The sequence below is a fragment of the Melospiza melodia genome, chromosome W (assembly GCF_035770615.1).
Source record: "Melospiza melodia melodia isolate bMelMel2 chromosome W, bMelMel2.pri, whole genome shotgun sequence".
NCBI lineage: Eukaryota > Metazoa > Chordata > Aves > Passeriformes > Passerellidae > Melospiza > Melospiza melodia.
In genome coordinates this window covers 9,211,324-9,235,136 of record NC_086225.1, presented here as the reverse complement: position 1 = coordinate 9,235,136, position 23,813 = coordinate 9,211,324, and the positions used below count along the sequence as shown (strand labels likewise).

Sequence of the window (23,813 nt, the reverse complement as noted above, 5' to 3'; positions counted from 1 at the left end):
GTCACTGATATACCGGTTGTCCAAACATCAGAATTACCTATGAAAGGTTTCAAATTTGCATCAAAATTACCCCTTATTTTGAGGGGACCATCTGAACTGAATAAACAGTAGCTGCAAGACATGGCAAATTCAGTTTAGAACGTTCCTATTTTAATGACTTTCCTTTTCCTCCCCTCACTACTTGTTCTCCTCCTTGCCCTAGTTCACTATCCATGTTTTAAAAGACATTTCTGGACTGCTAAAATACTGTGGTGGTTGGACCTTGGCAGGAGGTCAGGTGCCCACCAAAGCTGCTCTTATCACTCCCCTCCACAAATGGACAGGAGAGATATCACTCACCAATTACCATCACAGACTAAACAAACCTGACTTGAAGAAATTAATTGAATTTATGATCAAAATCAGAGTAAGATAACGATAATGAGAAGTAAAACAAATCTTAAAAACACCTTCCCCCCGCTACCCCCTCCTTCTCAGGCTTAACTTTATTCCTGATTTTCTATCCCCTCTCCCCTAACAGTGCAGTGAGATGAGGAATGGAGGTTACAGACAGTTCATCACATGTTTCTGTCACTGCTTCCTCTTCAGGTAAAGGAGTCCTTTCCCTATTCCTGCATGAGGTCCTTCCCATGGGAGACAGTCCTTCATGAACTTCTCCAGTGTGAGTCTTTCCCACAAGCTGCAGTTCTTCATGAACTGCTCCAGCGTGGATCCCTTTCATAGGGTCAGTCCTTCAGGAACAGGCTGCTCCAGCATGGGTCCCCCACAGGGTCACAAGTCCTGCCAGCAAACCTACTCCAGTGTAGGCTTCTCTCTTCATGGGGCCACAGGTCCTGCCAGGACCCTACTCCAGCACAGACTTCCCATGGGGTGACAACCTTCTTTTGGGCATCTACCTGCTCCAGTGTGGGGTCTTCCACAGGCTGCAGGTGGGTCTGTGCTCTCCTGTGGACCTTTATGGACTGCAGGTAGACATCCTGCAGGTCTTCACCATGAGCTGCAGGGGAATCTCAGCTCTGGCACCTGGAGCACCTCCTGCACCTCCTTCACTGACCTTGGAGTCTCCAGCACTGTTTCTCACATACTGTCACTCCTCTCTTCCTTGGATGCAATTATTTCTGTGCAATATTTTTTTCCCCATCCTTTAATATGTTATCACATACATTACTACTGTCGCTGATTGGTTCGGCCTTGGCCAGTGGTGGATCTGTCTTGGAGCCAGGTGGCATTGGCTCTGTCAGGCATAAGAGAAGCTTCCAGCAGCTTCTTGGAGAAGCCATCCCTGTAGTCCTCCCCTTCCCTTGCTACCAAAACCTTGCCATGCAAACACAAGGACTTCTTAGAAATATCAAATTATCAGGATAGCTTTATCCACATTTTGATTAAAGGGTTTACCCCTATTCTATACAGGATGACAACCATGTAAACCTGAAGAGGAAAGATTTCCATCTAGCAAGGCAGAACAACAAGAACACAGAAGAATGAAGTCTGACACTAGGCCATTTTCCCTTCTTGACACTCTTTTCACAATCATCTGGAGAGAAGAGACAGAGATTAGGAAAGGGGCAACAAGTGCAACCTGGCAGTTGCCATCCCTCTTCACTGAGCCCGCACATGGAGCCGTGTTCTTTGCTCTGTCATAAACAGTGTCCCAGATCCTGCTGTCCCCATCTGATAACTCAGCCTTCTAAACCTCCTTGCTCAGCCTACCTCTTCTACTGCTTTTCTCTCCTTCACCCACCTAAAATCCACAATCTGGGAAGCTGATCCATGGCATTACAGGGTTGCAGCTTTAGAAGTGAGTGCACCCTGGATTATCTTTCTGCCGAGTAAATATTGGTTGGTTTTCTTAAAAGAGTAGAACCAGCTAGAAAAGTTTACTTGGGGACACTGTACTTCCTACAGCTGTCAATACAGTATTAAACACCATTTACTAATGATGCACAAAAGAGAGATCAAACGTTTTTTACAAACTCAACTACAAGACTGACTGGGAGCTGCAAATCACAGTAACAGTCAAGCAGAAATATTTTTGAGTGAGGCAGACATTAGGTACAAAGAGAGTAGCTGGAATAGCTAGCATAAAAGTAGAAATAGATTTTAGAAGAGGAAGTCTCCCCAGCCTCCCAAGTGAAAAAATCTGAAAAAATAACTTAAGCATATTACACATAAGATGAAGTTTTAGTAAACAAGGCATGTGTACGATACCATACCAGGATGGGCACAATAAACTACTGGCTGAAAACAGCAATAAGAACTTCTAACAGTTTTAGAAACTGCTAGAAAAACATCATGTTGTTCCTGAAGCTCCATGCACAGTCTTAGACTACCAGTCAGCAAGGCATTTTCAAAGTGATCTGGTATAAAAAGTTAATCCTGAACTTGAATTTCAAGTAGATTCCCTTAACTTCATAAAGCTGTGTCTATGCCTTCTGTCAAAACTGAAACTAAGTTTAATCAACAAATGCAACAAAAAGTATTCTAGTGAAGACAAAAGAGCAGTACCAAACCAGCAGGGCTAGCACTAAATTCAAATTGGTAAGACACTTATGAAGAACTACTTCAAAATATGGGACAGTGAGTACCCACCACTGAAAGACCACCCTGACATAGAATCTCATACATCACGGTCATTGTGAAAAATGCATATTATATGATTGGCTCTTTGCAAATATTAACATAAATACTATATATGTTAATTTGGAAAGTTATGCCGTATTAATCTTTTTTAAGTAGTGCTGTATTAATCTCTTTTAAATAGTGTGGTAAATATAATTTTTTTGCTATTAGCATAATATTAAAATAAAAACTATGCAATGTAAGATACTTTTTGTAACTAGCTCAAGGAATGGATAAGATAATCAAGAAATTCTTCACATAGAGATAACAGCAACAAGACACCAAGATCCCAAGAGAAGAATGATCGCCTCCTTATCGGGACAACACAGACTTCGAGGGACCAAGCCGATTGATTTACAAGATGAGAGGGGGAAGCTGAAATTAAGCAGAAACACCCCTAGTTTGAAAGGAATGTTTGAATCATGTATGAGAATTATTATTACTATTTTCATTGCTATTAAGCTTCTAAAATTTTAACACAAGTGAATGGCATTTTTCACAGTCATTAATGCAAGATGCCAGTGGGAAGAGCTGATATTCTCTGACACAATCTAATCACTACTATAGTCTTAAATTCTCATGCTCAGAAAGTTACTTCACTGCAAAATTAAAACATGGCCTTAAAACAATTAAAAGCCACACAGCTTTCTATCATAGAGAAGTTAGTCAGGAAGCAACTGTGAATGACCATCAGGTATTTCCAAACTTTTGCTACTTTTTAACAGTGACTAAAAGGTCAGTGAGCAAACAGGGCTTCACACAATTCAGAGCAGGGACCCATATTCTGAGCATGCAATCCCACAGTAACTTAAACCCATTTAAATCAGAACTACTACAATAGAAGTTTCTCACTAGTGATCACAACTCTGCTCTTTCCTGCACTAAGCTTTGCACATACTGTCAGAAAAGTAAGTGAGCATGAAACCATCATCAGAAAACAAAATTATTAGGTCACTGTTGTGGCTCTTCAAACCAGTTTCCTGCTTGCTAAATGCCAGAAAACCAGTCACCTTTATACAAGGATAAGCCACAAAAACCCCTGTAGTCCCCAGCTACCATGATGCCTGCCCTCTTTTTATTTTTTTGCCTTGGTTAATTTTAAACTTAGATCAATCCTCTAATAAAGCTCAAATGTACCAAGAGGCAGACAAGATAAATTCTTCCCTGCAGTAATGCCAGTTTATGCTTTTAACATAAAAAGTATAGCTTTAACACTACTCTAAAGAGATGCACAGATATGATTTATATTACAACAGCCAATGTTCACTAATTTTTTTTTCCTGTGGCAATTCACAATCAGCAATTTTTCTAACATTTTTATATACTGACAAAAAGACAAGTGACGTGGCAGTAGCTCATTAAATCTTCCACCGACTCTAAAGGAATAGACTTTCTTAAAATCAATCAGCATATTGAGAACAAAAGCAAATAATGGAATCAGGCAAATAACAAAATTACACACACCTCCCTCAGTTGACTAGGTTCACATTAGTCTCCACTTACTCAATTTATATTTTTCTTTTCTGGAATGAATTATAGAGAAGTCAACCTAAGCAGGGAGTGAGATTTTGTTTCCACTAAAACCCATTGGGAGTTAAAAACACTTATAATCACAGAATCAAGACTTCACTCTGGTACCATCCATGCATAGAAAGAATTGTTCATCTCATACACAACTATTCTTCCCACAAAACAAATGCACACTACATGGAAGCATGAAAAAGTTGTGTAGCATAACAACTTGGATTGGAGCACTCCATTAACTTAATAACCTAATATGTAAAAAATCCAGTTTGCTGAGCTTGCACTGTCCTGGGTTGACTATATGATGCTTTTATCCCCAATCATCTCATTCTGTTTATGTTGAATAATAAGTTTTGTACCTTTAAGAGTGTTCCAGAGAGTGAAGGGGGGGAGAGAAGAACCGCGCAGTTTGTTTTCAGACACTGTACTCCACTCCTACACATTCCTGCTCCTGACGGTGTTCTCTGCGGACAGACAAGCGGGACAGAGCTCTTCTTTTGCTTTTTAGTTAGTGTTAGCAAGCTGAGGCAGAGAAGTTCCCTGGACTGTTTTTTTTCCCTTTTCTTTGGACCTCTTGAAACTGCTCTGGACTGAACACCCAGGGGAGCACCGGCAGCTGCAGCTGTGGCCCACCGGGCCAGGCCTGGCCTGCGACAATTCCAGCACCGGAGGGACTGATCAGAGACTGAGTGAGCTGATCTGCAACCCGGGGACGGGGTTTTCTCAGTTTGTCATCTCTTTTAGAGTGGCAAGGGGTCTCATTGTTTGATATTGTTTTGGTCTTATTGTTTAATACACAGTTTTTTCCACCTTTCTCCAAGGAGGTAATTTTTTTCCTCCCGGACCAGTTGGGGGGAGGGGCCGATTGGATCTGCTTTTCCCAACGGAGCTCCTTTGGGGGATTCTTCCCCAAATTTGCTCTAAACCTGGACACAGACCTAAATCTTTCCACTGCATCACAGAAACTTTATTTTGAAATTCAGATTTTCACAATGACAGGTTTAATTAGGTGAAGGCACTCTAAGGTTAAGAAACAGGCTTAAGAACAGTAAGGGAATGCAGACTGGAAGTGCAGGCATCACCTTATCTCTGCACTTATCTCTGACTACACAATAATCAAACAGTCCTGGTCTCTGTCTTGGAAATACAGAGCCAGCCATCCTCCCAGCAGACATTAATGTGACAGAAGTTTAAGCCTTGCAAAGAGATAAGGACACTAAGTATAGAAAATTAATATTCTTGGTATTCCATATTACCAAAACAAACACTGAAGTGATATTCAATATATTATAATATCTTGATATTAATTATATATACATTACAATTCAAATAATTTTGTCTTGTTAGTTATAAAGATCGAAGCATTAAATCAGTTTCATATTATAAAGCACGTACTCTAGTAATCGTTTATAGAATCAGAATAATTAAGGTTGGAAAAGACCTCCAAGATTAAGTCCAACTGTTGGCCTAGCACCAACATAACATCCCCAAGTGCCACATCCACATGCATTTTGAACACTTCCACTTTCTTGTAGTGAGAGGCCAAAAATTCAACACAGGATTCGAGCTGTGGCCTCACCAGTGCCCAGTACAGGGGAATGATCACTGCCCTGGTCCTGATGGCCACACTATTGCTGATACAGGCCAGAAGGCCATTAACCTTCTGGGCCACCTGGGCTCATGTTCAGCCAGTTGCTGACCAGCACCCCCAGGTCCTTTTTTGCTGGGCAGCTTTCCAGCCACTCTGCCCCAAGCCTGCAGTGCTACAGGGGGTTGCTGTGACCCAAGTGCAGGACCTGGCCCTTTGCCTTGTTGAACTTCATATGATTGACCTCAGCCTATTGACCCAACTTGTCCTGATCCCTCTGTAAAGCCTTTAGACCCTCCAGAAGATCAACACCAACTTGGTGTCATCTGCAGACTTACTGAGGGTGCACTCGAACCTTTAAAGCAATCATGGATAAAGATATTAAGCAGGATTGGCCTAAACACTGAGCCTTGGGGAAAAGCACTAGTAAATGGCCTGTAGCTGGATTTAACTCTGTTCCCTGCCACTCTCTGAGGTCAGCCGTCCAGCCAGTTTTCTACCTAGCTAACAGTGTGTCCTAGGGTGACTTTATGATGCTTGTATCCCCATTCGTCTGTTTAGCACAGAGACAAGTTTTGCACCTCTAAGACTGGTTCCAAGAGTGAAGGGGGAAAGAAGAAGCCTGCAGTTTGTTATCAGAAGCTGCACTCACTCCTCCACATTTCTGCTTCTGGACTGTATTGTCTGCAGATGGACAGACAGACAGCAGGACAGAGCACTCCTTTGCTTTTAGTTAGTTTCTAGCTAGCTGAGGCAGAGAAGTTCCCTAGACTGTGTTTTTTTCTTTTTCTTTGGACCTGTTTAAACCTGCTCTGGACTGAACACCCAGAAGAGCACCTGCAGCTCATACCTGTGGCCCACCAGGCCGGGCCTGGACCACAGTATTTCCAGCACCGGAGGGACTGATAAGAGACTGAGTAAGCTGAGCTACAGCCCATGAAGGGGACTTTTCTGAGTTTGTCATCTCTTTTGGAGCAGCAAGAGGTTTTATTGTTTAATATTGTCCATTTTTGTGTGCTGGTGAATGCTTTGCCTGTTAAATAAACAGTTTTTTCCACTTTTCTCCAAGGAAATCTTTTTCCCCTAACCAGTTGGGGGAGGAGCCACTTCAATTTGCTTTTCTAGAGGAAACCCCTTCAGAGGTTTTCTCCCAAATTTGCCCTAAACCAGGACACAGTGCAACTGGCCAAGCCATGAACAGCCAGTGCCTCCAGGAGAATGTTGTGGGAGACAGTGTCAAAGGCTTTACTAAACTCCAGGGAGACAACATCCACAGCCTTTGCCTCATCCACTAGGCAGGTTGCCCTGTCATAGAAGAAGATCAGGTTGGTCAAGCAGGACCTGCCTTTCCTAAACCCATGCTGGCTGGGCCTGATCCCCTGGTTGCTCTGTAGGTGCTATGTGATGGCACTCAGGATTATCTGGTCAATTACCTTCCCTGGAAACGAGGTCAGGCTGACAGGCCTGTAGTTCCCCAGATCCTACTTCCAACCCTTCTTTTGGATGGACATGATATTTGCTAAATTCCAGTCTTCTGGGACCTCCTTGGTTAGCCAGGACTGGTGATAAATGATTCAAAGTGGCTTGGTGAGCACTTCTGTCAGCTCCTTCAGTACCCTTGGGTGGAGCCCATCCAGCCCCAAGGACCTGTGTGTGTCTTAGTGGTGTAGTAGGTCATTGACCATTTCTCCTTGGATTGTGAGGGCTTCATTCTGCTACCTGTCTCCATCTTCCAGCTCAGGGGGCTGGGCACCAAGAGAACAAACTGGTCTTGTTATAAAAGACTGAAGCAAAGAAGGCACTGAGTACCTCAGCCTTTTCCTCCTCCTCTGTCACTATGTTTTCCCCCACACTTAAGTGAGGATATTCTCCTTACCCCTCCTTTTGCTGCTGATACAGAAACATTTTTATTATCTTGTATGGCAGCAGCCATATTAAGGCTTTGGCCCTTCTAATTTTCTCCCTGTACAACATTATGACATGGTTGTAGTCCTCACAAGTTGCCCGCCCCTTCTTCCAAGAGTGATCAACTCTTTTTTTCCCCCCAGCTTCCAGCCAAAGCTCTCTGTTAAGCCAGACCTGCAATCTTCCCCAGCAGCTCATCTTTCAGCACATTGGACAGCATGCTCCTGAGCCTTAAAGAATTCTTTCTTGAAGAATGTACAACCTTCTCAGATTCCTTTGTCCTTCAGTGTAGGGGAACAGAATATAAGAAAAGAAAGATAGTGTAGAAAGTAATCTTACCCCTAAGGAGTTGCAGCTGGGCCAATTATCAAAGATTAGGAATAGGCCTGACTTTAACAGGCCACAGCTGTAACCAATGAGAAGAAGAGTGCTATAAAAGAGTGGGGTGGCTGGTTGAGAGGGGATCTGGAGTCAGTTGGTTACTTTGTGAAGAAGAAAGAGTCAGTGCTCTGAGGAACTGCCTACAAGAAACACCAAGAAAGTATGAAACTTTTGCGATAAGGAGACAACCATATGGAACTCCTGCAATAAGATGACAACACTTCAGGACTGCCTCCCAAGGGAGTCCATCAGGCAGCCTCCTAAAAAGGCTAGTACCTATAGCACAGAGGCTGAAATACTGAGTATCAGGGTTTTCCCCCCTCAGTGAACATCATATTTTCACCACAGTGTCAATCTCATTTCTGCTATTTTCAGTGCATATAATTTATTAAAATTATATTGTTCTACAGTAAAGAAGTAACACAATGGCCCAGAAAATCTTCACCTATAAAGCAGTCAGTAAAATAACTCCAGCCTCAGTAGGTAGCTTAAAATAGAGACAATGCATTTCAAAGATATTAGCTGACCCCTATTTTTTTATCCAATGCCTAGATTCCTACATATACAGGCTCTGCAGGAAAAATTTCTAAAAAAGCATTCTGTGGTGATAACCAGCCATGTATTTACTTGCAGCTGAAGCACCTAATTCTGTGTAACAGAAAAGACTACCAGATGAAATGACAGAAGACTATTATTATTTTGTCTTGGTTTTGTAGACAAATTTTGGGAGAAAACACCCTGTAATGAGTATTTCCTCTAAAAGGGAAAGGGCTTCAATAACCCCCTTTTCTTCTGCCAATGAAATTGATACCAGCAGGTGAACGTGAAAAAAAAACCCAAAACTGTTTATTAACAAAAAAAAAAAAGGGGGGTGCCCACAAGGCACAGAAAAGGATTAAATAAATGCTAGATATGAATTCCCAGAAACTTACCGTCCACCCACACACCCACAGCAGAACAAAAAAAAAAAACCCTCAAATTCCCAGGGAAGAAAAATACACAGGCTGACTGTGTGACCTGGAAAACAAAATGGCGACTGGTCCCTTTTGTCTCTGGGAAGGGGAAGAGTATAGTATTTTGGGCAACCCCAACATCTGGGAATGATTGGTACCTGACTATTGATTCAGAATGTTGAACAATTGTTTTATCAAAACTATACTATATTGCACTAATATTATATTAAATTACATACTAAAGAGATCTTAAAGAATATTAAAAAGATACTAAAGAAAAAATTGTTACTGTCTGAGACAGCTAGGACACAGCTTTGACCTAATTGGCCAAGGAATTAAAACAATCCTCAGCAGAATCTAATTGACAAATTACTTCAGGTAAACAATCTTCCTAACACATTCCACATGTGCAAAACAACAGGACTAGAGAATAGAGATAAGAATTGTTTTCTCTCTGTGCTTCTTCAGGAAAAATCCTGTGAGAGTGAATTATGTCTCTCTCTGTTCAGAGAATGTGAATACCACAGAAGAGTTCACATAGCAGCCTGGAGCAGAGCAGATGGGAAACCTGTTGATGCTGTTGATCCTCTAGCGTTGGTTTTCCTCCTCACAGCAAGCAAAACTGGTGGATTTTGATGTCCCTTCTTTTGCTGTCTTGGTCTTTCCTGGGGTTCAGACTGGCCATGGCTGCCCCACAGGCTCCCCGAGCCAGAGAGAAAAAAAAAAACAAAACCAAAAAAAGTTGCCGAAAGGATTTGCCAGTGAAAAGCCTCCATGCCAGGGGAAGGTAAAAAAACCCAAAAAAAACCCAGAAGCTTCTTGCCTAAGTTGGTGAAAATTAATCTAGCAGAAGGCAATGAAGTAACAATCTGTGTAGCCACCAACCACTGGAGAGAGAGAGATTGAACAGAGCCCACGCCCGGGGCTCCCAGGCTCTGGCCCCACCCCCTGGTTCATCTTAAAAATACTGCAGATATTTCTGGGCATAAAGCAGATGATTACGGAATAAAGTACATCATAAAATCACCCCAAGACAATTTCTACTAATATCCAAAGAAGGGTCAGCCATCCCTGAAATACTGAGAAATAAATTACACGGCTTTATATAACTCCCTGCAGATTTCACAGTTTTTGTCATGGTTTAAGAGCGGCACCCCCTAATTTGGTGCCGCACGACCACCACCACACTCACTTCCCTCTCCCCTCCAGTGGGAGATTTAAGAGGCAGAGATTATGGGTTAAGATAAGAACAATTTACTGGAAACAGCAACGAGATAAAAAACCAAACAGTAACAGCAACAATACTAATAACAAAAGCATACAAAAACCCCACATTCACCAACCGACCTGGCACCACACAACCCCCCAAGAAAATGAACAAAATGGCGGGGGGACCCTCTGCAAGCCACCTTTTTCTTCCTGATAGTAAGCAACATCCCCCTCCTCCTCAGAAGTGAGAATTCCTTACTGCTGCCCCCCCCCCCCAGCAGTGAGATGCACCCAGAGGCTCTAGGATCCATGCCCTCACAACTACTTTGGAATAATTCACTGTTCTGGCCAAAAAAACAGGACATTATCTACCCCTTGTTCTATACCATCTAGCTCATGTCCAGATCTTATACCTTCCAAATATATACATATGTATATATAAAAAATATACACAAGCAAACATATAATTTCCATTGTCAATGGCCAACCTCCAAGATGTCTTTAGAGTTAATTTAGTCTGACTGTGGGTTCTATCTGTCCTAGATGCCTTCCAGGGGAGGAGGGCTGGTGTGCTATCATCTGGCTGCTGCATCAGGAGCTCATGACTGGTGTATCTGGAGCAGTCCATCCTCATTGTCCATGGTAGTTATGGCACAGTGGCAGAATCATTCAGCAACCGATATTATACATTTCAACATTAGAGACTGTTCTCACCCAAAATCAAATTCCCTTGAGGTACACATCACATTTCCCCATTCCTCTGCATTACCAACCAAGTGCACCCAGGTCCCTGAGCAAAAACAATCCCACAGATGGGTTTGCCTTTCCTTGAGGCAGGACTAATCCAAACTGTCTTCCCCCTAACATATTTCTCATATGCACCATGGGGACTTTATCCCTTTCTATGGTACATGGAAGTTTTGATTGGGCAGGGCCAGCTCAACTGGTAGAGCTCTAGTGTTAACTAACCAGGTGGCCTTTGCTAAATGTAGATCCCAATGTTTGAAGGTCCCACACCCCCTCACTACTTTAAATGTGTTTTTTAACAGTCCATCGTACCATTCAATTTTCCCAGAGGCTGGTGCATGATAGGGAGTATGATACATCCATTCAATTCTGTGCTCTCCAGTTCAGCTATCTATGAGGTTATTTTTGAAATGAGTCCCATTGTCCAGCGCAATTCTTTCTGGGGTGCCATGTGGCCACAGGACTTGCTCTTCAAGGCCCATGATGGTGTTCCAGACAATGACATGAGGCACAGAGTATGTCTCCAGCCATCCAGTGTTTGTTTCCACCATTGTCAGCACACAGTGCTGGTCTTGGTATGTTTGTGGCAGTGTGATGTAATCAATCTGCCAGGCCTCCCTATACTTATATTTTGACCATCGTCCCCCACACCACAGAGGCTTTGCCCACTTGGCCTGCTTGACAACAGCACATGTTTCACAGTTATGGATAATCTAGGATATAGTGTCCATGGTTAAGTCCACATCTTGATAACGAGCCCATCTGTATGCTGCATATCTTTCCTGATGACCTGATGCATCATGAGCCCATTGAGCCAGAAATAATTCACCCTTATGTCACCAGTCCAGATCCACCTGAGACACTTTAATCTTGGTAGCTTGATCTACCTCACCTCTTTTCCACACGCACCCAAGAGTCACACTACTGAAGAACATCACATCTACATGATGTACTTTTACAGTCAATTTCTCAACCTGAGCAGCCATGTCTTGCCATGATTCAGCAGCCCAGATGGCTTTCCCTCTGTGCTGCCAAATAGTCTTTTTTCCATTGGTCCAACCACCCCCACAAAGCATTTTCTACCATCCACAAGTCAGTGGGGAGGTGGAATGCTGACCATTTCTCTCCTTCAGCAATATCCAAAGTCAAATTGATGGCTTTCAGCTCTGCAATGACTTGATCTACCTCGGCCCTCAATAGCTTCTGCAACTCACTGTGTATAAATCCATAAGTCAGCTTTCTGTGTTTGATGTATCCCTACGATACGGCAGAAATCATCAAGAAAGATTGTACTGTTTTTCATTTTCTGGTCACTGACTATATGGTGGGGCCTCCTCAACACATTATGTTTTCCTCCACTAAAATTAGTCTGAAATTCTCACCTGCTGGCCAGTTTGTGATGACTTCCAAGATCCCTGGGTGATTGGGGTTTTGAGCTTGCTGTGTGATTAACACAACCCACTTACTCCACACAACATCAGTGGCATGATGTGTGGAAGGGACTTTTCCCTTTGAACATCCAGCCCAGCACTGGCAGTCGGGTTGTCAGGAGGAGCTGTGCTTCAGGGCCAACCACTTCTGAAGCAGCTTGAACCCCTTTATAAGCTGCCAGTATCTCTTTTTCAGTTGGGGTGTAAAAGGCCTTGGATCCTTTGTATCCCTGACTCCAGAATCCCAGGGGTTGTCCTTGGGTCTCCCTAGGTACTTTTTGCTAGAGGCTCCAGAAAGGACCATTCTCCTCAGCTGTGGTGTAGAGCACATTTTTCATATCCTGTATTGTCCTGACTGGCCCAAGGGCTGCTACATGAACAATCTCCTGTTTAATTTGTTCAAAAGCTTGTTCTTGTTCAGGACCCCTGTTGGAGGTGAGGAAAAAAAAAAAAAAGGAAAAAATAATTTCTCTCAGGGAATTTTTCTCCCATTTGTTGCCTAAGAGATGAGAACAACGATATTTAAGAGATAAAATATGTGGCTGAGAGAGGGGAGGGATGCAGTTGGCTGCAGTCTCTTACCTGGGAAGTGAGCTTGGTAGCTGGGGGATTTTTGCTTGGGAAGTGCAGAGATACCAAGAGACTTGGCTGGGGGTCAGGGGCTGGGCTCAGCTCTCACTCGCTTTCGGGATTGGAAGGGGGATAGTTTGTGCTTTTGATGCCAGACTGTTGCTGCCCAGAGGATTTGCTGCCACTGCAGAGTTTCGTCCTTCACTGCTTCTCCTTACTGTGGGTGAGCCTTTGCTTGCAAGAGTGGTCATTGAACTAGGCCTTTTCAACACCGAACCTCACTGGGAGGGACCTTCACCATCTACTTGGGTGCCTCAAGGGTAACCTGGGACCCCAACTCCCTTCCCTTCTCCAGAGGGAGCATCTCCTGGCTGTTTGCAGCAGCTGCTTGCAGGAGCCTGGCTGCCACTGCCCAGCCCCACTATTTTCTGCCACTGTTTAGGGTTTTTGCTACGCTTTGCTTGCCACCCCAGGTGTGCTTGCCTCTGCTGCTCCAGCCTACTGCTCTGAGGTTCCTACTACAGTCCATTTCGCCACCCAGAGAGACACTGAGACCAGCTGCTCTCCATGAGTTTGCAAAGGAAGCCCCTTTTCTCTCACTCCCGCCATCTAAGCTGCCATTAACCACATGGAAAGAAGCCACTGAGCTCATGCCACAGCGCCCTCTGCAGCCACAGGAGAATCAATGCATCAGCCCTGCCTGGCCAAGAGCCAACAGCACCCCTGCCAGCTGTGACCAGAACTACATCAAAGGGGAAAGTGCCTGACAGCCAAGAGAAGGCTGTTATTGGATTTCTGGGTTTTTTGTTTGTTGTTGCTGCTGTTGTTGTTGTTTGTTTGCCTTGGTGCATATATATATATATATATTCTAGTAAAGAGCTGTTATTCCTTTTCCCATATCTTTGCCTGAAAGCCCCATAATTTCAAATTATAATAATTTGGAGGGAAGGGGGTCATATTTTCCATTCCAAGGGAGGTTCCCATCTTCCTTAATAGACACCTGTCTTTTAAACCAAGACAACCCCACCTGAAACTCTTTTTCTTCCATCACACATGATAGAGAGGGTTTACAATCTGACTGTAATCTGGAATATGCATCCTCCAAAAACCCATAGTGCCTAGGAAAGCTTGTGTATCCTTCTTGCTGCTGGTGGGGACATAACTGCTATTTTGTTGACCACTTCTATTGCCAGAGTCGGGTAGTCATCTGAATCACTGTTCATTCTCCTTCTTTCTTTGACATCACTGCCAGTGAGTTGGTATACAATGATGGCATACTCCATAGGCACTTCTGCCATATGCATTGTATACACCAGACTGCATCTGGATCTACAGGAGACTGCTCATTATTTTAATCCCTATAGAGTACCTCCAGCACAGCTAATTCTCTCAGGTACTAGATACCCTGCTACATGGCATTTCACCTGCTTGAATGCGCTATTAGAAACTTTTTGAGAGAATACCTTTCCCTCACTCTTGACAGGAGTCACCTATAGAGGCTGAGATTCCCCGGAGCACGGCGAACAGGAGCGGGGCATGTCTCTGGGGGCATGGCACAGCAGTTTGCGCAGCAGTTTGCGCAGGCAGGGCAAGCAGGCAGGGTTGCAGGTTCCTCCTGCTAGTGAGGTTTTTTGCTTGTTGTTTCTGTTGGTTGGTTAGTTTTTGGGGTTTTTTTGTTAGTAATGGTTTTTACATGATCAAAAACTGCAATCAGTAAAAGTGTATGTAACCAAGTAGAACCCTCCAAAAAGGATGCGTCTGTCCAGACGCATTCCTGCGCAGTGTTTGAGCTTATCAGTGGTTCCAGGGGGCGTTGCAGAAGAAGCCTGCCTGTGGTGGTGAAACACCAGGCCAGAGGCCTTACAAACTGAATCCTGACTCGAGCCAACAGAAGCCCTGAGAAAGCTGACAGCTCTTCATGAGAACAGTCCTGCAGCAGTGAAAAACAACTCGTTTTCCTTGAGAAAGAAGTCTAGGACTGTGGAAAACAACCTGCTTGCCCTGAGAAAGAACTGTGAAAGGACTGTGAAAAACACTAGCCACCTGTAAAAACTGTTTTTACACTGTTAGGTAGAAAAATTAAAACTATGTGTTACAAACAACTCTTTCTGCACGTACACACCGGGGGATTGAGTGACCAATCAATACAGGGTAACAACTTGTTACCGACCAATTGGGGATAGACAGGGGATGTTCTTTAAAAACTCTATATAAAGAGATATGTGAATAAACCAGGATCTTTTTTCTTCTTTGCTCCATAAAAGTGTGTCCTGCATCTTTCTTTAAGGAGCTCTACAGCGACACCTGCCAGCAGTGTGAACAGGTGAATGATCTCTTTTCACTGGTGCCTGAGCTTAGGGAGGAAGTTGAAAGACTATGAAGTATTAGGGAAAGTGAAATGGAAATAGATTGGTGGAGTTGTGCCCTTCCATCCTTGAGGGAGACCCATCAGGAGTCAAAAGACTCCCCTGCCTCTCACTGTCAAGCAATAGGAGGACACCTGGTGGATGAAGGGGAGTGGAAATGGGTCCCTACTAGGTGAGGTAATAAAAATTCCTCCCGACCCCTATCACCTACCCAGATGCCACTTCGGACTAGGTATCGGCCCTGGATCTAGAGGGTCAGCCAGAGGATGTAGAAGAAAATAATCTGCCTGGAGAGCCTCCCAGTTATGCCTAATCTGTCAGACAGATCACCACCTTTACCATTAAAATGAAAAGAAGGGTAGTTGTAGTGGTGACTCCCTTCTGAGGGGAATGGAGGGCCCCATGTCAACTAGACCCAACCCATAGAGAGGTTTGCTGCTTTCCTGGGGCCCAGGCACAGGATATTACTGAGAGACTCTCTGGGCTGATTCAGCCCTCTGATTAATATCCACTGTTGATACTCCAGGCTGGCAGTGATGAAATTGAAAAGAGGAGTGTCGGGGCAATAAAAAGGGACTTCAGGGCACTGGGTCAAGTGGTTGATAGGGCAGGAGCACAAGTAGTGTTCTGCTCAGTCCCTTTAGTGGCAGAGAAAATCACTGAAAGGAATAGGACAACCCATGTTATTAACAAGTGGCTCAAGAGTTGGTGTCATCAGTGGAATTTTAGATTTTTTGATCATGGGGCAACTTTTTCGGCACCTGGCCGGCTGGAACTGGATGGGCTCCATCTCTCTATTAAGGGTAGAAGGATTTTAGCTTATGAACTGGCAGAACTTATTGAGAAGGCTTTAAACTAGGTTTGAAGGGGGAAGGGGATGCAGCTGGGCTCTCTGGAAGCAGGCCCAAGGGTGGTAAGCCTGAGCTAGGGGTGAAATCAGTAGCCTAGCTGAAGTACATGTATACTAATGCATGCAGCATTAGTAACAAACAAGAAGAGCTGGAGGCCATGGTGCAGCATCAAAGCTATGATGTTGCCATCACAGAAACATGGTGGGACAATTCACATAACTGAAGCACTGCACTGAATGGCTACAAGCTCTTCAGGAGAGACAGGAAAGGGAGAAAGATGGAGGGGTGGCCCTTTATATTAGGGAGGCTTTGGACGCCATAGGTATTGAAACTAATGACGATGAAGTTGAATGCCTATGGGTAAGAATTAAGGGGAAGGCCAACAAGGCTGACATCCTACTGGGAGTCTGTTATAGTCCACCCAACCAGGAAGAAGAGGTGGACAACTTATTCTATAAGCAGCTAGAGAATGTTCCAGGATCACCAGCCCTTGTTCTTGTGGGTGATTTTAACCTAGCAGACTTAACACAGCAGAAAAGAGGCAGTCCAGGAAGTTCTTAGGGTGTGTGGAAGACAACTTCTTGTCACAGCTGGTGAGTAAGCCCACCAAGGGAAGCACTATGTTAGACCTGTTGTTTGCAAATAGAGATGGGCTGGTGAGAGATGTGGTGGTTGGAGGCTGCTTAGAGCATAGTGATCATGAAATTATAGAGTTCTCGATATTTGGTGAAATCAGGAGGAACATCAATAAGACTTTTACAATGGACCTCCAGGAGGGCAGACTTTGGCGTATTTAGGAGACGTATTCAGAGAGTTCCTTGGAAAGTAGCCCTTAAAAACAAAGGAATCCAGGAAAGGTGGGCATGCTTCAAAACAGAGATCTTGAGGGCAACAGGAACAGATTATCCCTGTGTACCAAAAGATGAGTCGATGACACAAACGTCCAGCCTGGAGGGGCAATGAAGTTTCGAAGGAACTCAGGAATAAAAAAAATGTATCATCTTAGGAAGGAGGGTCAGGTTTCTCTCAAAGTATTCAAGGGGGTTGCTCAGGCATGTAGGAAAAAAATTAGAGAGGCCCAAGCTCAGTTTGAACTTAATTTTGCAACTTTTGTAAAGGATAATAAAAAATGTTTTTACAAATACATTAATGGTAAAAGGAAGGGTAAGACCAACCTTTGTTCTCTATTGGATGCGGGAGGGAACTTATTAACTGCAGATGAGGAGAAAGCATAAGTGCTTAATGCCTTCTTTGCCTCAGTCTTTAGTGGGAAGACAGCTTGTCCTCAAGACAACTGTTCTCCTGGGTTGGTAGATGATGTCAGAGAGCAGAATGGTCCCCTTGTTATCCAAGAGTAGGCAGTCAGAGAACTGCTGAGCTGCTTGGATGTTTATAAATCTATGGGCCGAGATGGGATCCATCCCAGGGTGATGAGGGAGCTGGCAGATGAGCTTGCAAAACTGCTCTCCATCATTTACCAACAGTCCTGGCTCAATGGTGAGATTCCAGATGACTGGAAGCTGGCCAGTGTGACACCCATTCACAAAAAGGGTAGAAAGGAGGATCCTAGTAATTATAGGCCAGTTAGCCTGACCTCAGTACCTGGTAAGGTAATGGAGCAGTTTATTTTGAGTGTCATTGCACAGCACTTAGAGGATGGCCAGGGTATCAGACCCAGCCAGCACTAGTTTAGGAGGGGTAGGTCATGTTCGACCAAACTGGTCTCCTTTTATGACCAGGTGACCCACCTGGTGGATGCAGGAAAGGCTGTGGATGTTGTCTATTTAGAGTTCAGCAAGGCCTTTGACACTGTCTCCCACAGTGTACTCCTGGAAAAGCTGGCAGTCCACAGCTTGGACAGGTGTACTCTTTGCTGGGTTAGGAACTGGCTGGATGGCCAGGCCCAGAGAGTGGTGGGGAATGGTGTTGCATCCAGCTGGCAGCCAGTCACTAGTGGTGTCCCTCAGGGGTCTGTGCTGGGGCCAGTTCTGTTCAATATTTTTATTGATGACATGGATGAGGGTATTAAGTCTTTAATTAGTAAATTTGCAGATAACAATAAGCTGGGAGCATGTATCAATCTGTTAGAAGGTAGGAGGGCTCTGCAGAAAGACCTGGAATGGTTGGATAGATGGGCAGAGTCTAATAAGATGACATTTAATAAGTTCAAGTGCCGAGTCCTGCATTTTGGCCAAAATAATCCCCTGCAACACCATAGGCTGGGAACGGTGTGGCTGGAAAGTGCCCAGGCAGAAAGGGACTTGGGGGTACTGGTCAACAACCGACTGAACATGAGCCAGAAGTGTGCCCTGGTGGCCCAGAAGGCCAATGGCATCCTGGCCTGTATCAGGAACAGTGTGGCCAGCAGGAGCAGGGAGGTCATTCTTCCCCTGTACTTGGCGCTGGTGAGGCCGCAGTTTGAGTACTGTGTCCAGTTCTGGGCCCCTCAGTTTAGGAAGGATGTTGAGATGCTTGAGCGTGTCCAGAGGAGGGCAACAAGGCTGGTGAGGGGCTTGGAACACAAGTCCTATGAGGAACTACTGAGGGAGCTGGGGTTGTTTAGCCTGGAGAAAAGGAGACTCAGAAAGGACCTTATCACTCTCTACAACTTCCTGAAAGGTAGCTGTAGTCTGTAGTCAGGTGGAGGTTGGTCTCTTTCTCCAGACAGCAACTGACAGAACAAGAGAACACAGTCTTAAGCTCCACCAAGGGAAATATAAATTGGATATTAGGAAGAAGTTTTTTACAGAAAGGGTGATAAAGTACTGGAATGGTCTGCCCGGGGAGGTGATGGAGTCACCATCCCTGGATGTATTTAAAAAAAACTGGACATGGCACTTGGTGGCCATTTTCTGGTCAATGCACACATCCCAGAACAGGGATCCCGGTTGCTTGGCCACCATACCCCAGGATCAGAGCAGCCAGGTCACCATGGACTCACCCAACTGGCAGCTGAAATCTTTTCACATATCTTGCAGCTCATCCAGGGATAGGAATCAAGTGATTATCTCTGGCCCTGACTCTTCCTCCTGTTGTGTGGGCCCTGCTTCATCTTTAACCCTCACTAAGTGAAATTATTCGGCCTTGGATTTTTTTTTTCTGTATAGGTATGACTGCTACCAACATAGGTTGTTCCTCTTTTTCAACTGCAGTTTGAGTGGCCACAGTGTCAGTTGCTGTGCTTTCCTCCTCCTTCCCCTGAGGGTGCTGTCTAGTGACAAGCAGTGTCCAATAAATAGTAGCCAGGGCCCAGCACACTGCAACAAGTTGGTCCCCTGTGGAGCGGTCACAGCATTATCCTTGCAAATATTCTGTCACTTTAACAGGGTCCTATATTTGTTCAAGGGTGAACTTCCAAACCATTGGTGCAGAGAATTTCCCCCAAAACTGGCTCATTTTCTCCCACATTCCATGCCACTCATGACTATCCATCTACCCTTATGGCAGATCTCTGAATAACCTCCCTAGATAGCTCTTTCTTGATTCTGAACATGGTGTAGACTGCACTGAGGAGACCTGGCGAACTTAGCAACAAGAAGAGGCTTTCCTTAACATCCAAAGGAAATTGAAAATTCTCAAAAGCTGATGTAACAGGCCTGAAGCAGGAAGAGAGGGTAAAAAGCTGGGGAAAATCATCCTTCCCTCTTTCCCCCACAGACTAAGTATGATTATTAATGAATTTCTAGAGGTAGCACCCAAGGCCATGGCAGGAGAGCAGCACTGAAGACACATCCCTAATGGCCCTCATTGCCCTTGACATTATAATGTCATAAACTGATATCACACAGTACAGCAACAAAGCAATCCTGATCCCTATCCCTGCTCTGAGAAGGAGCACTGTGACAGGCACATAGTGCATATACTGAAACACATACAGGGTTAGGTGCCACAACCATGAGAACAGACCAAGCAACATTGTGCCTAGTGGCTCCATACATAATACAACAAATTCTTAGATCAAAATTGCTTCCCAACGACTCTGGGCAAGTCTGTTATCTCAACCCTTCATGCCTCACACTGGGTGTCAATTAAAGGTTGTTGTGGTTTAGGAGCAGCACTCCTTAATTTAGAGTGTGTCCCATTTTCCTCCCCCCACTCGCTCCTCCCCTTCAATGGGAGATAAGAATGGCAGAGATTATGGGTTGAGATAAAACTATTTACTGGAAAAAGCAATGAGATAAGAAAATGAACAGTAACAGCAACAATGCTACTAACAAAAGTACAAAAAGAGGGTGATTTGCATGCAAAAAACCCCCAAAAAATCCCCACATTCATCAACCAACCCAGCACTGCATAACTCCCAAGACAATTAACAAAATGGTGGGGGGACACTCCATGTGCCATCTTTTTCTTCTCGACCATAAACCATGCCCCCCCCCTCCTTCTCAGAAGTGAGAATCCCTTCCTTCCACTCCCTGGCAGTGATGTGAGTAGTATAGAATAACAACCTAGGCATGCCCAGATGGCTCCAGGCACTTCTTCCTCATGGCTACTGTGAGAAAAATAACTGTCCTGGCCCAAAACCACAAGAGGTTTGCATTAAAATTTAACTAGGTATTTCCTGCCACAGAATACACATGCTTGTAATATAGTAATACTGAAGTCAACCAGTTTATCCCAGACAGCTGAAAACATTTCATTAAGATACTTTTCTTACATGAATGCACAGTCTAAAACACTTGGTAGAGAGATACAGTAATACTTTGTACACTAAGCTAGTGAATGAAAATTGGTTGAAGTTGTTCCTATTCAGTCAGATAGGTCAGTGTTTTGGCTTAAGACATGATATTAATCTAGAGAGCTACAGTGCTGACAACAAAAGCAGTCTATTGTTCATAAGGTTACAAAGCAAAAAACAGACTGCATTTAATCTCTACATTTCACCCAACAATTTAAAAAACTCCTACCTTTATGATTTGAATATAAAATATTATTTTATAAAACAATTAACTTAAATACTTACATTCCATCTATTAACAGTGCTAACATACCAAAAATCTATAGCTGTGAACTATGCCACACCCTCCCCTGCAAGGCTACCTCTCTACACACACCATTTGGTATTTGCTGATTCACAGGTACAACTCAGTCATTTTTGCAATCCTTTGGAAGTTACATGTCTTTGCATGTTTCCATTCCTTCAAGATGCAGATCTGGAGACAAAAGTTGGATGTGCCTGTCTTTGAATGCCTCGTTACTGACTATTCCAAAGAAGAGAGCCTTTTGAAGGCAGAATTTTTTGCCAGTCAGACATTACTTAAGTACATTAGCTCTGCTATGCACTTTCGCAATGTAATTCATTTAATACCCACTTCCTCACACAATCGGCACTGTACCCAAGTTATTAATTTTCATTCCTCCTGCTCTTAGAAAAAACAAGCCTCTTTCCACTTCAACCCATGAAAATCAAACCAACTACACATCCCTTGATTCCACATCAAATCCATTATCAACACCTTTCCTATCTCTTCTACAGGAGAAGATTGTTGTACCTAAAACTCTGCAGTATTCTTTTTCCACAGTTCTTCTCGTCAAGTCTTCTATGCTGAATGCCTTCTCTTACCAAAAAGCCTCTAAGGTGGCTTGTACTTTCTCTGATTGGCTACCAAAAACAGAAGGCAAGCCTGACAACCAGATCTACCCCCAAAAAACAACAGAAGTACACATCAAATCCTTCCCTGAGAGCCATACAGATGGAATCTTGTGGTCTCCTACTGCCAAGGTACATCCTGCAGAATCCAGCATACTCCCACTCTCAAAAGGCTGACATGAATCGATCTGGGAAAACAGGTCTCCATAGCCAGAGCACACAAGACTGCTACACAGGAAATTACCATAGAAGTCATCTGTGTAAATTCTTTTAAGTTGTTCGGAGACCAAGACATAACAAGGAACAAGGGAGAGGAACGTACCTAAATTAAAGGTGGATGAAATGCTTATGGAATCAAAGGATAACCAACAAATGCTTCAAAAGAAGTGTTTAAAGAAATAAATGGGAGAGTTCGTTTTCAGGATATGAAATCGTTGGTGCCAGTCCTGCACCAATACTACCATCTCACCTCTCCCACGGCTACGTTTCCCACGGTCTGAAGGCCTGTCTCCTTGACTGTTGTCCACTCCATTCTCTTCAGCTCCGACTGTGGAGAGAGGACAGCTTAAGACACTCATGCATGGAACAGTATAGCCATCTGCTTAACCTAAACCTCAAAAAAAAGGGCAAGATTTTCAAGTGGGCTGGTTAACAGATATCAGTCAGCCCTGTTCTTCTGCAGCCTAGCTACAATCAAGTTATGTTTACTTTGCGCTAAACCATTAGGAAGCAAAATATCTAAGAGGAAAATGCCCTTCAGCAGACACATTTCTGTTGGGTTGGGGTTTTGGGGGAAGGGAGAAAGGCAGTGTTTTGCAGCCTACACTATTAATTATGGCCTCACCTCTTTTAACAAGGTAGGAAAAAAAGCTGCCACATACTATGCTTCCTCAATAACAGGCTATGTGGCAACAGTGAAAGAATAAGGAACAATCAAGAACACCAACTCTTTTGTCTGCCCATACCATATACCTGTACAGCCAGGGAAACTTAAAACAACTCTCCTTTGTATTTAAATCAGAAGGATAACAACCAGGTGAAGGTGAGGCATTAGAAAAGCACACTGCACCTTAACTATTTCACTGAAAACTCCTGAGGAAATACTCCAAAAGATGTCTGGCTCTTTGAAGGAAAAAAAAAAAGACTGAGAACTTAAAACACTGTTGAGATTTTGTACTGCACAACTTTTCCTAATGGCAGCAACAGAACCAATAATGCTTGCAGTGGAAGGAGATATCAAGACTTTGTAACAACCTGAAACAAATCTTTAATTCCAGTTTGCAAAAAGAGACAAGCAGCACCAGGGCTCTGTCAAAAATTTTGCCCTTCACTTTCATTTTGATGGATTTGAATTCAATTTTTCTAAGCATAGCTGCAAGTTTTATTACTATTTTTTCCTAACTTTGACATTATTTTACAAAGATTCACAATGTCTTCACTGGCACAATATTTGAAGATATTACAATAATGAAAAGAATTTACTAATATTATTTTTTTCCTGCTTTTAAGTCAAAAGCTAAACATATTTTTTCATTGGTGTTTCTCTGCTCATCGATCAGTGTGTATGGCCCTTACAGGCAATTTATATAGCTTTGATACTGCTGATAAAACTTAAATAGAAAAAAGCAATGCACATCCAATGGTGATCTAATGTGATGCTACCTAACTTGGAAACATCAGTTTGCTTTTGTACCATGTATTTTTGCACCTGTATAAGCTGTAGAAAAATTTTAAACATTTCAACCCACAAAGAACTTTCTGTGTTGTATAAACTCACATTTGGTTGGCTTATGAGTAACATATGCTAAAGAGTAATAATGATCCCAGTCTTGTCATTCCCCTTTATAAAAAGATGAGAACATCTTCAGGTTCTCCAACTCATAAAAGGAAATATAATCAAAACTGGATAATTTTTTCATTAAAAGAAAAAAAGGTGTATCAGCTGTGCAGCAACATGCTTCTCAAGCAGTTTTACAGAGTCAATTCTAAAACTTAAAAAAGAACAGCAATTTGTATAAGATCAATTAATCAAAAAAGGACAGAAATTTAAATTTAGTGTCTCTGAATAAACACAGACCAT

At 43.4% G+C, this 23,813-nt stretch overlaps 1 protein-coding gene across 2 annotated transcripts in view; it reads right to left on the bottom strand.

The window, feature by feature from the left end:
* The window catches only part of LOC134431450 (ubiquitin-associated protein 2-like), a 176,335-nt gene that overhangs the window by 139,720 nt on the left and 12,802 nt on the right, over positions 1–23,813 (bottom strand). For both annotated transcript variants that reach the window (XM_063179461.1, XM_063179463.1), the window contains exon 5: positions 22,203–22,280. In XM_063179461.1, the coding sequence (XP_063035531.1) occupies positions 22,203–22,280 (78 nt within the window). The remainder of the gene's footprint in view (positions 1–22,202; positions 22,281–23,813) is intronic.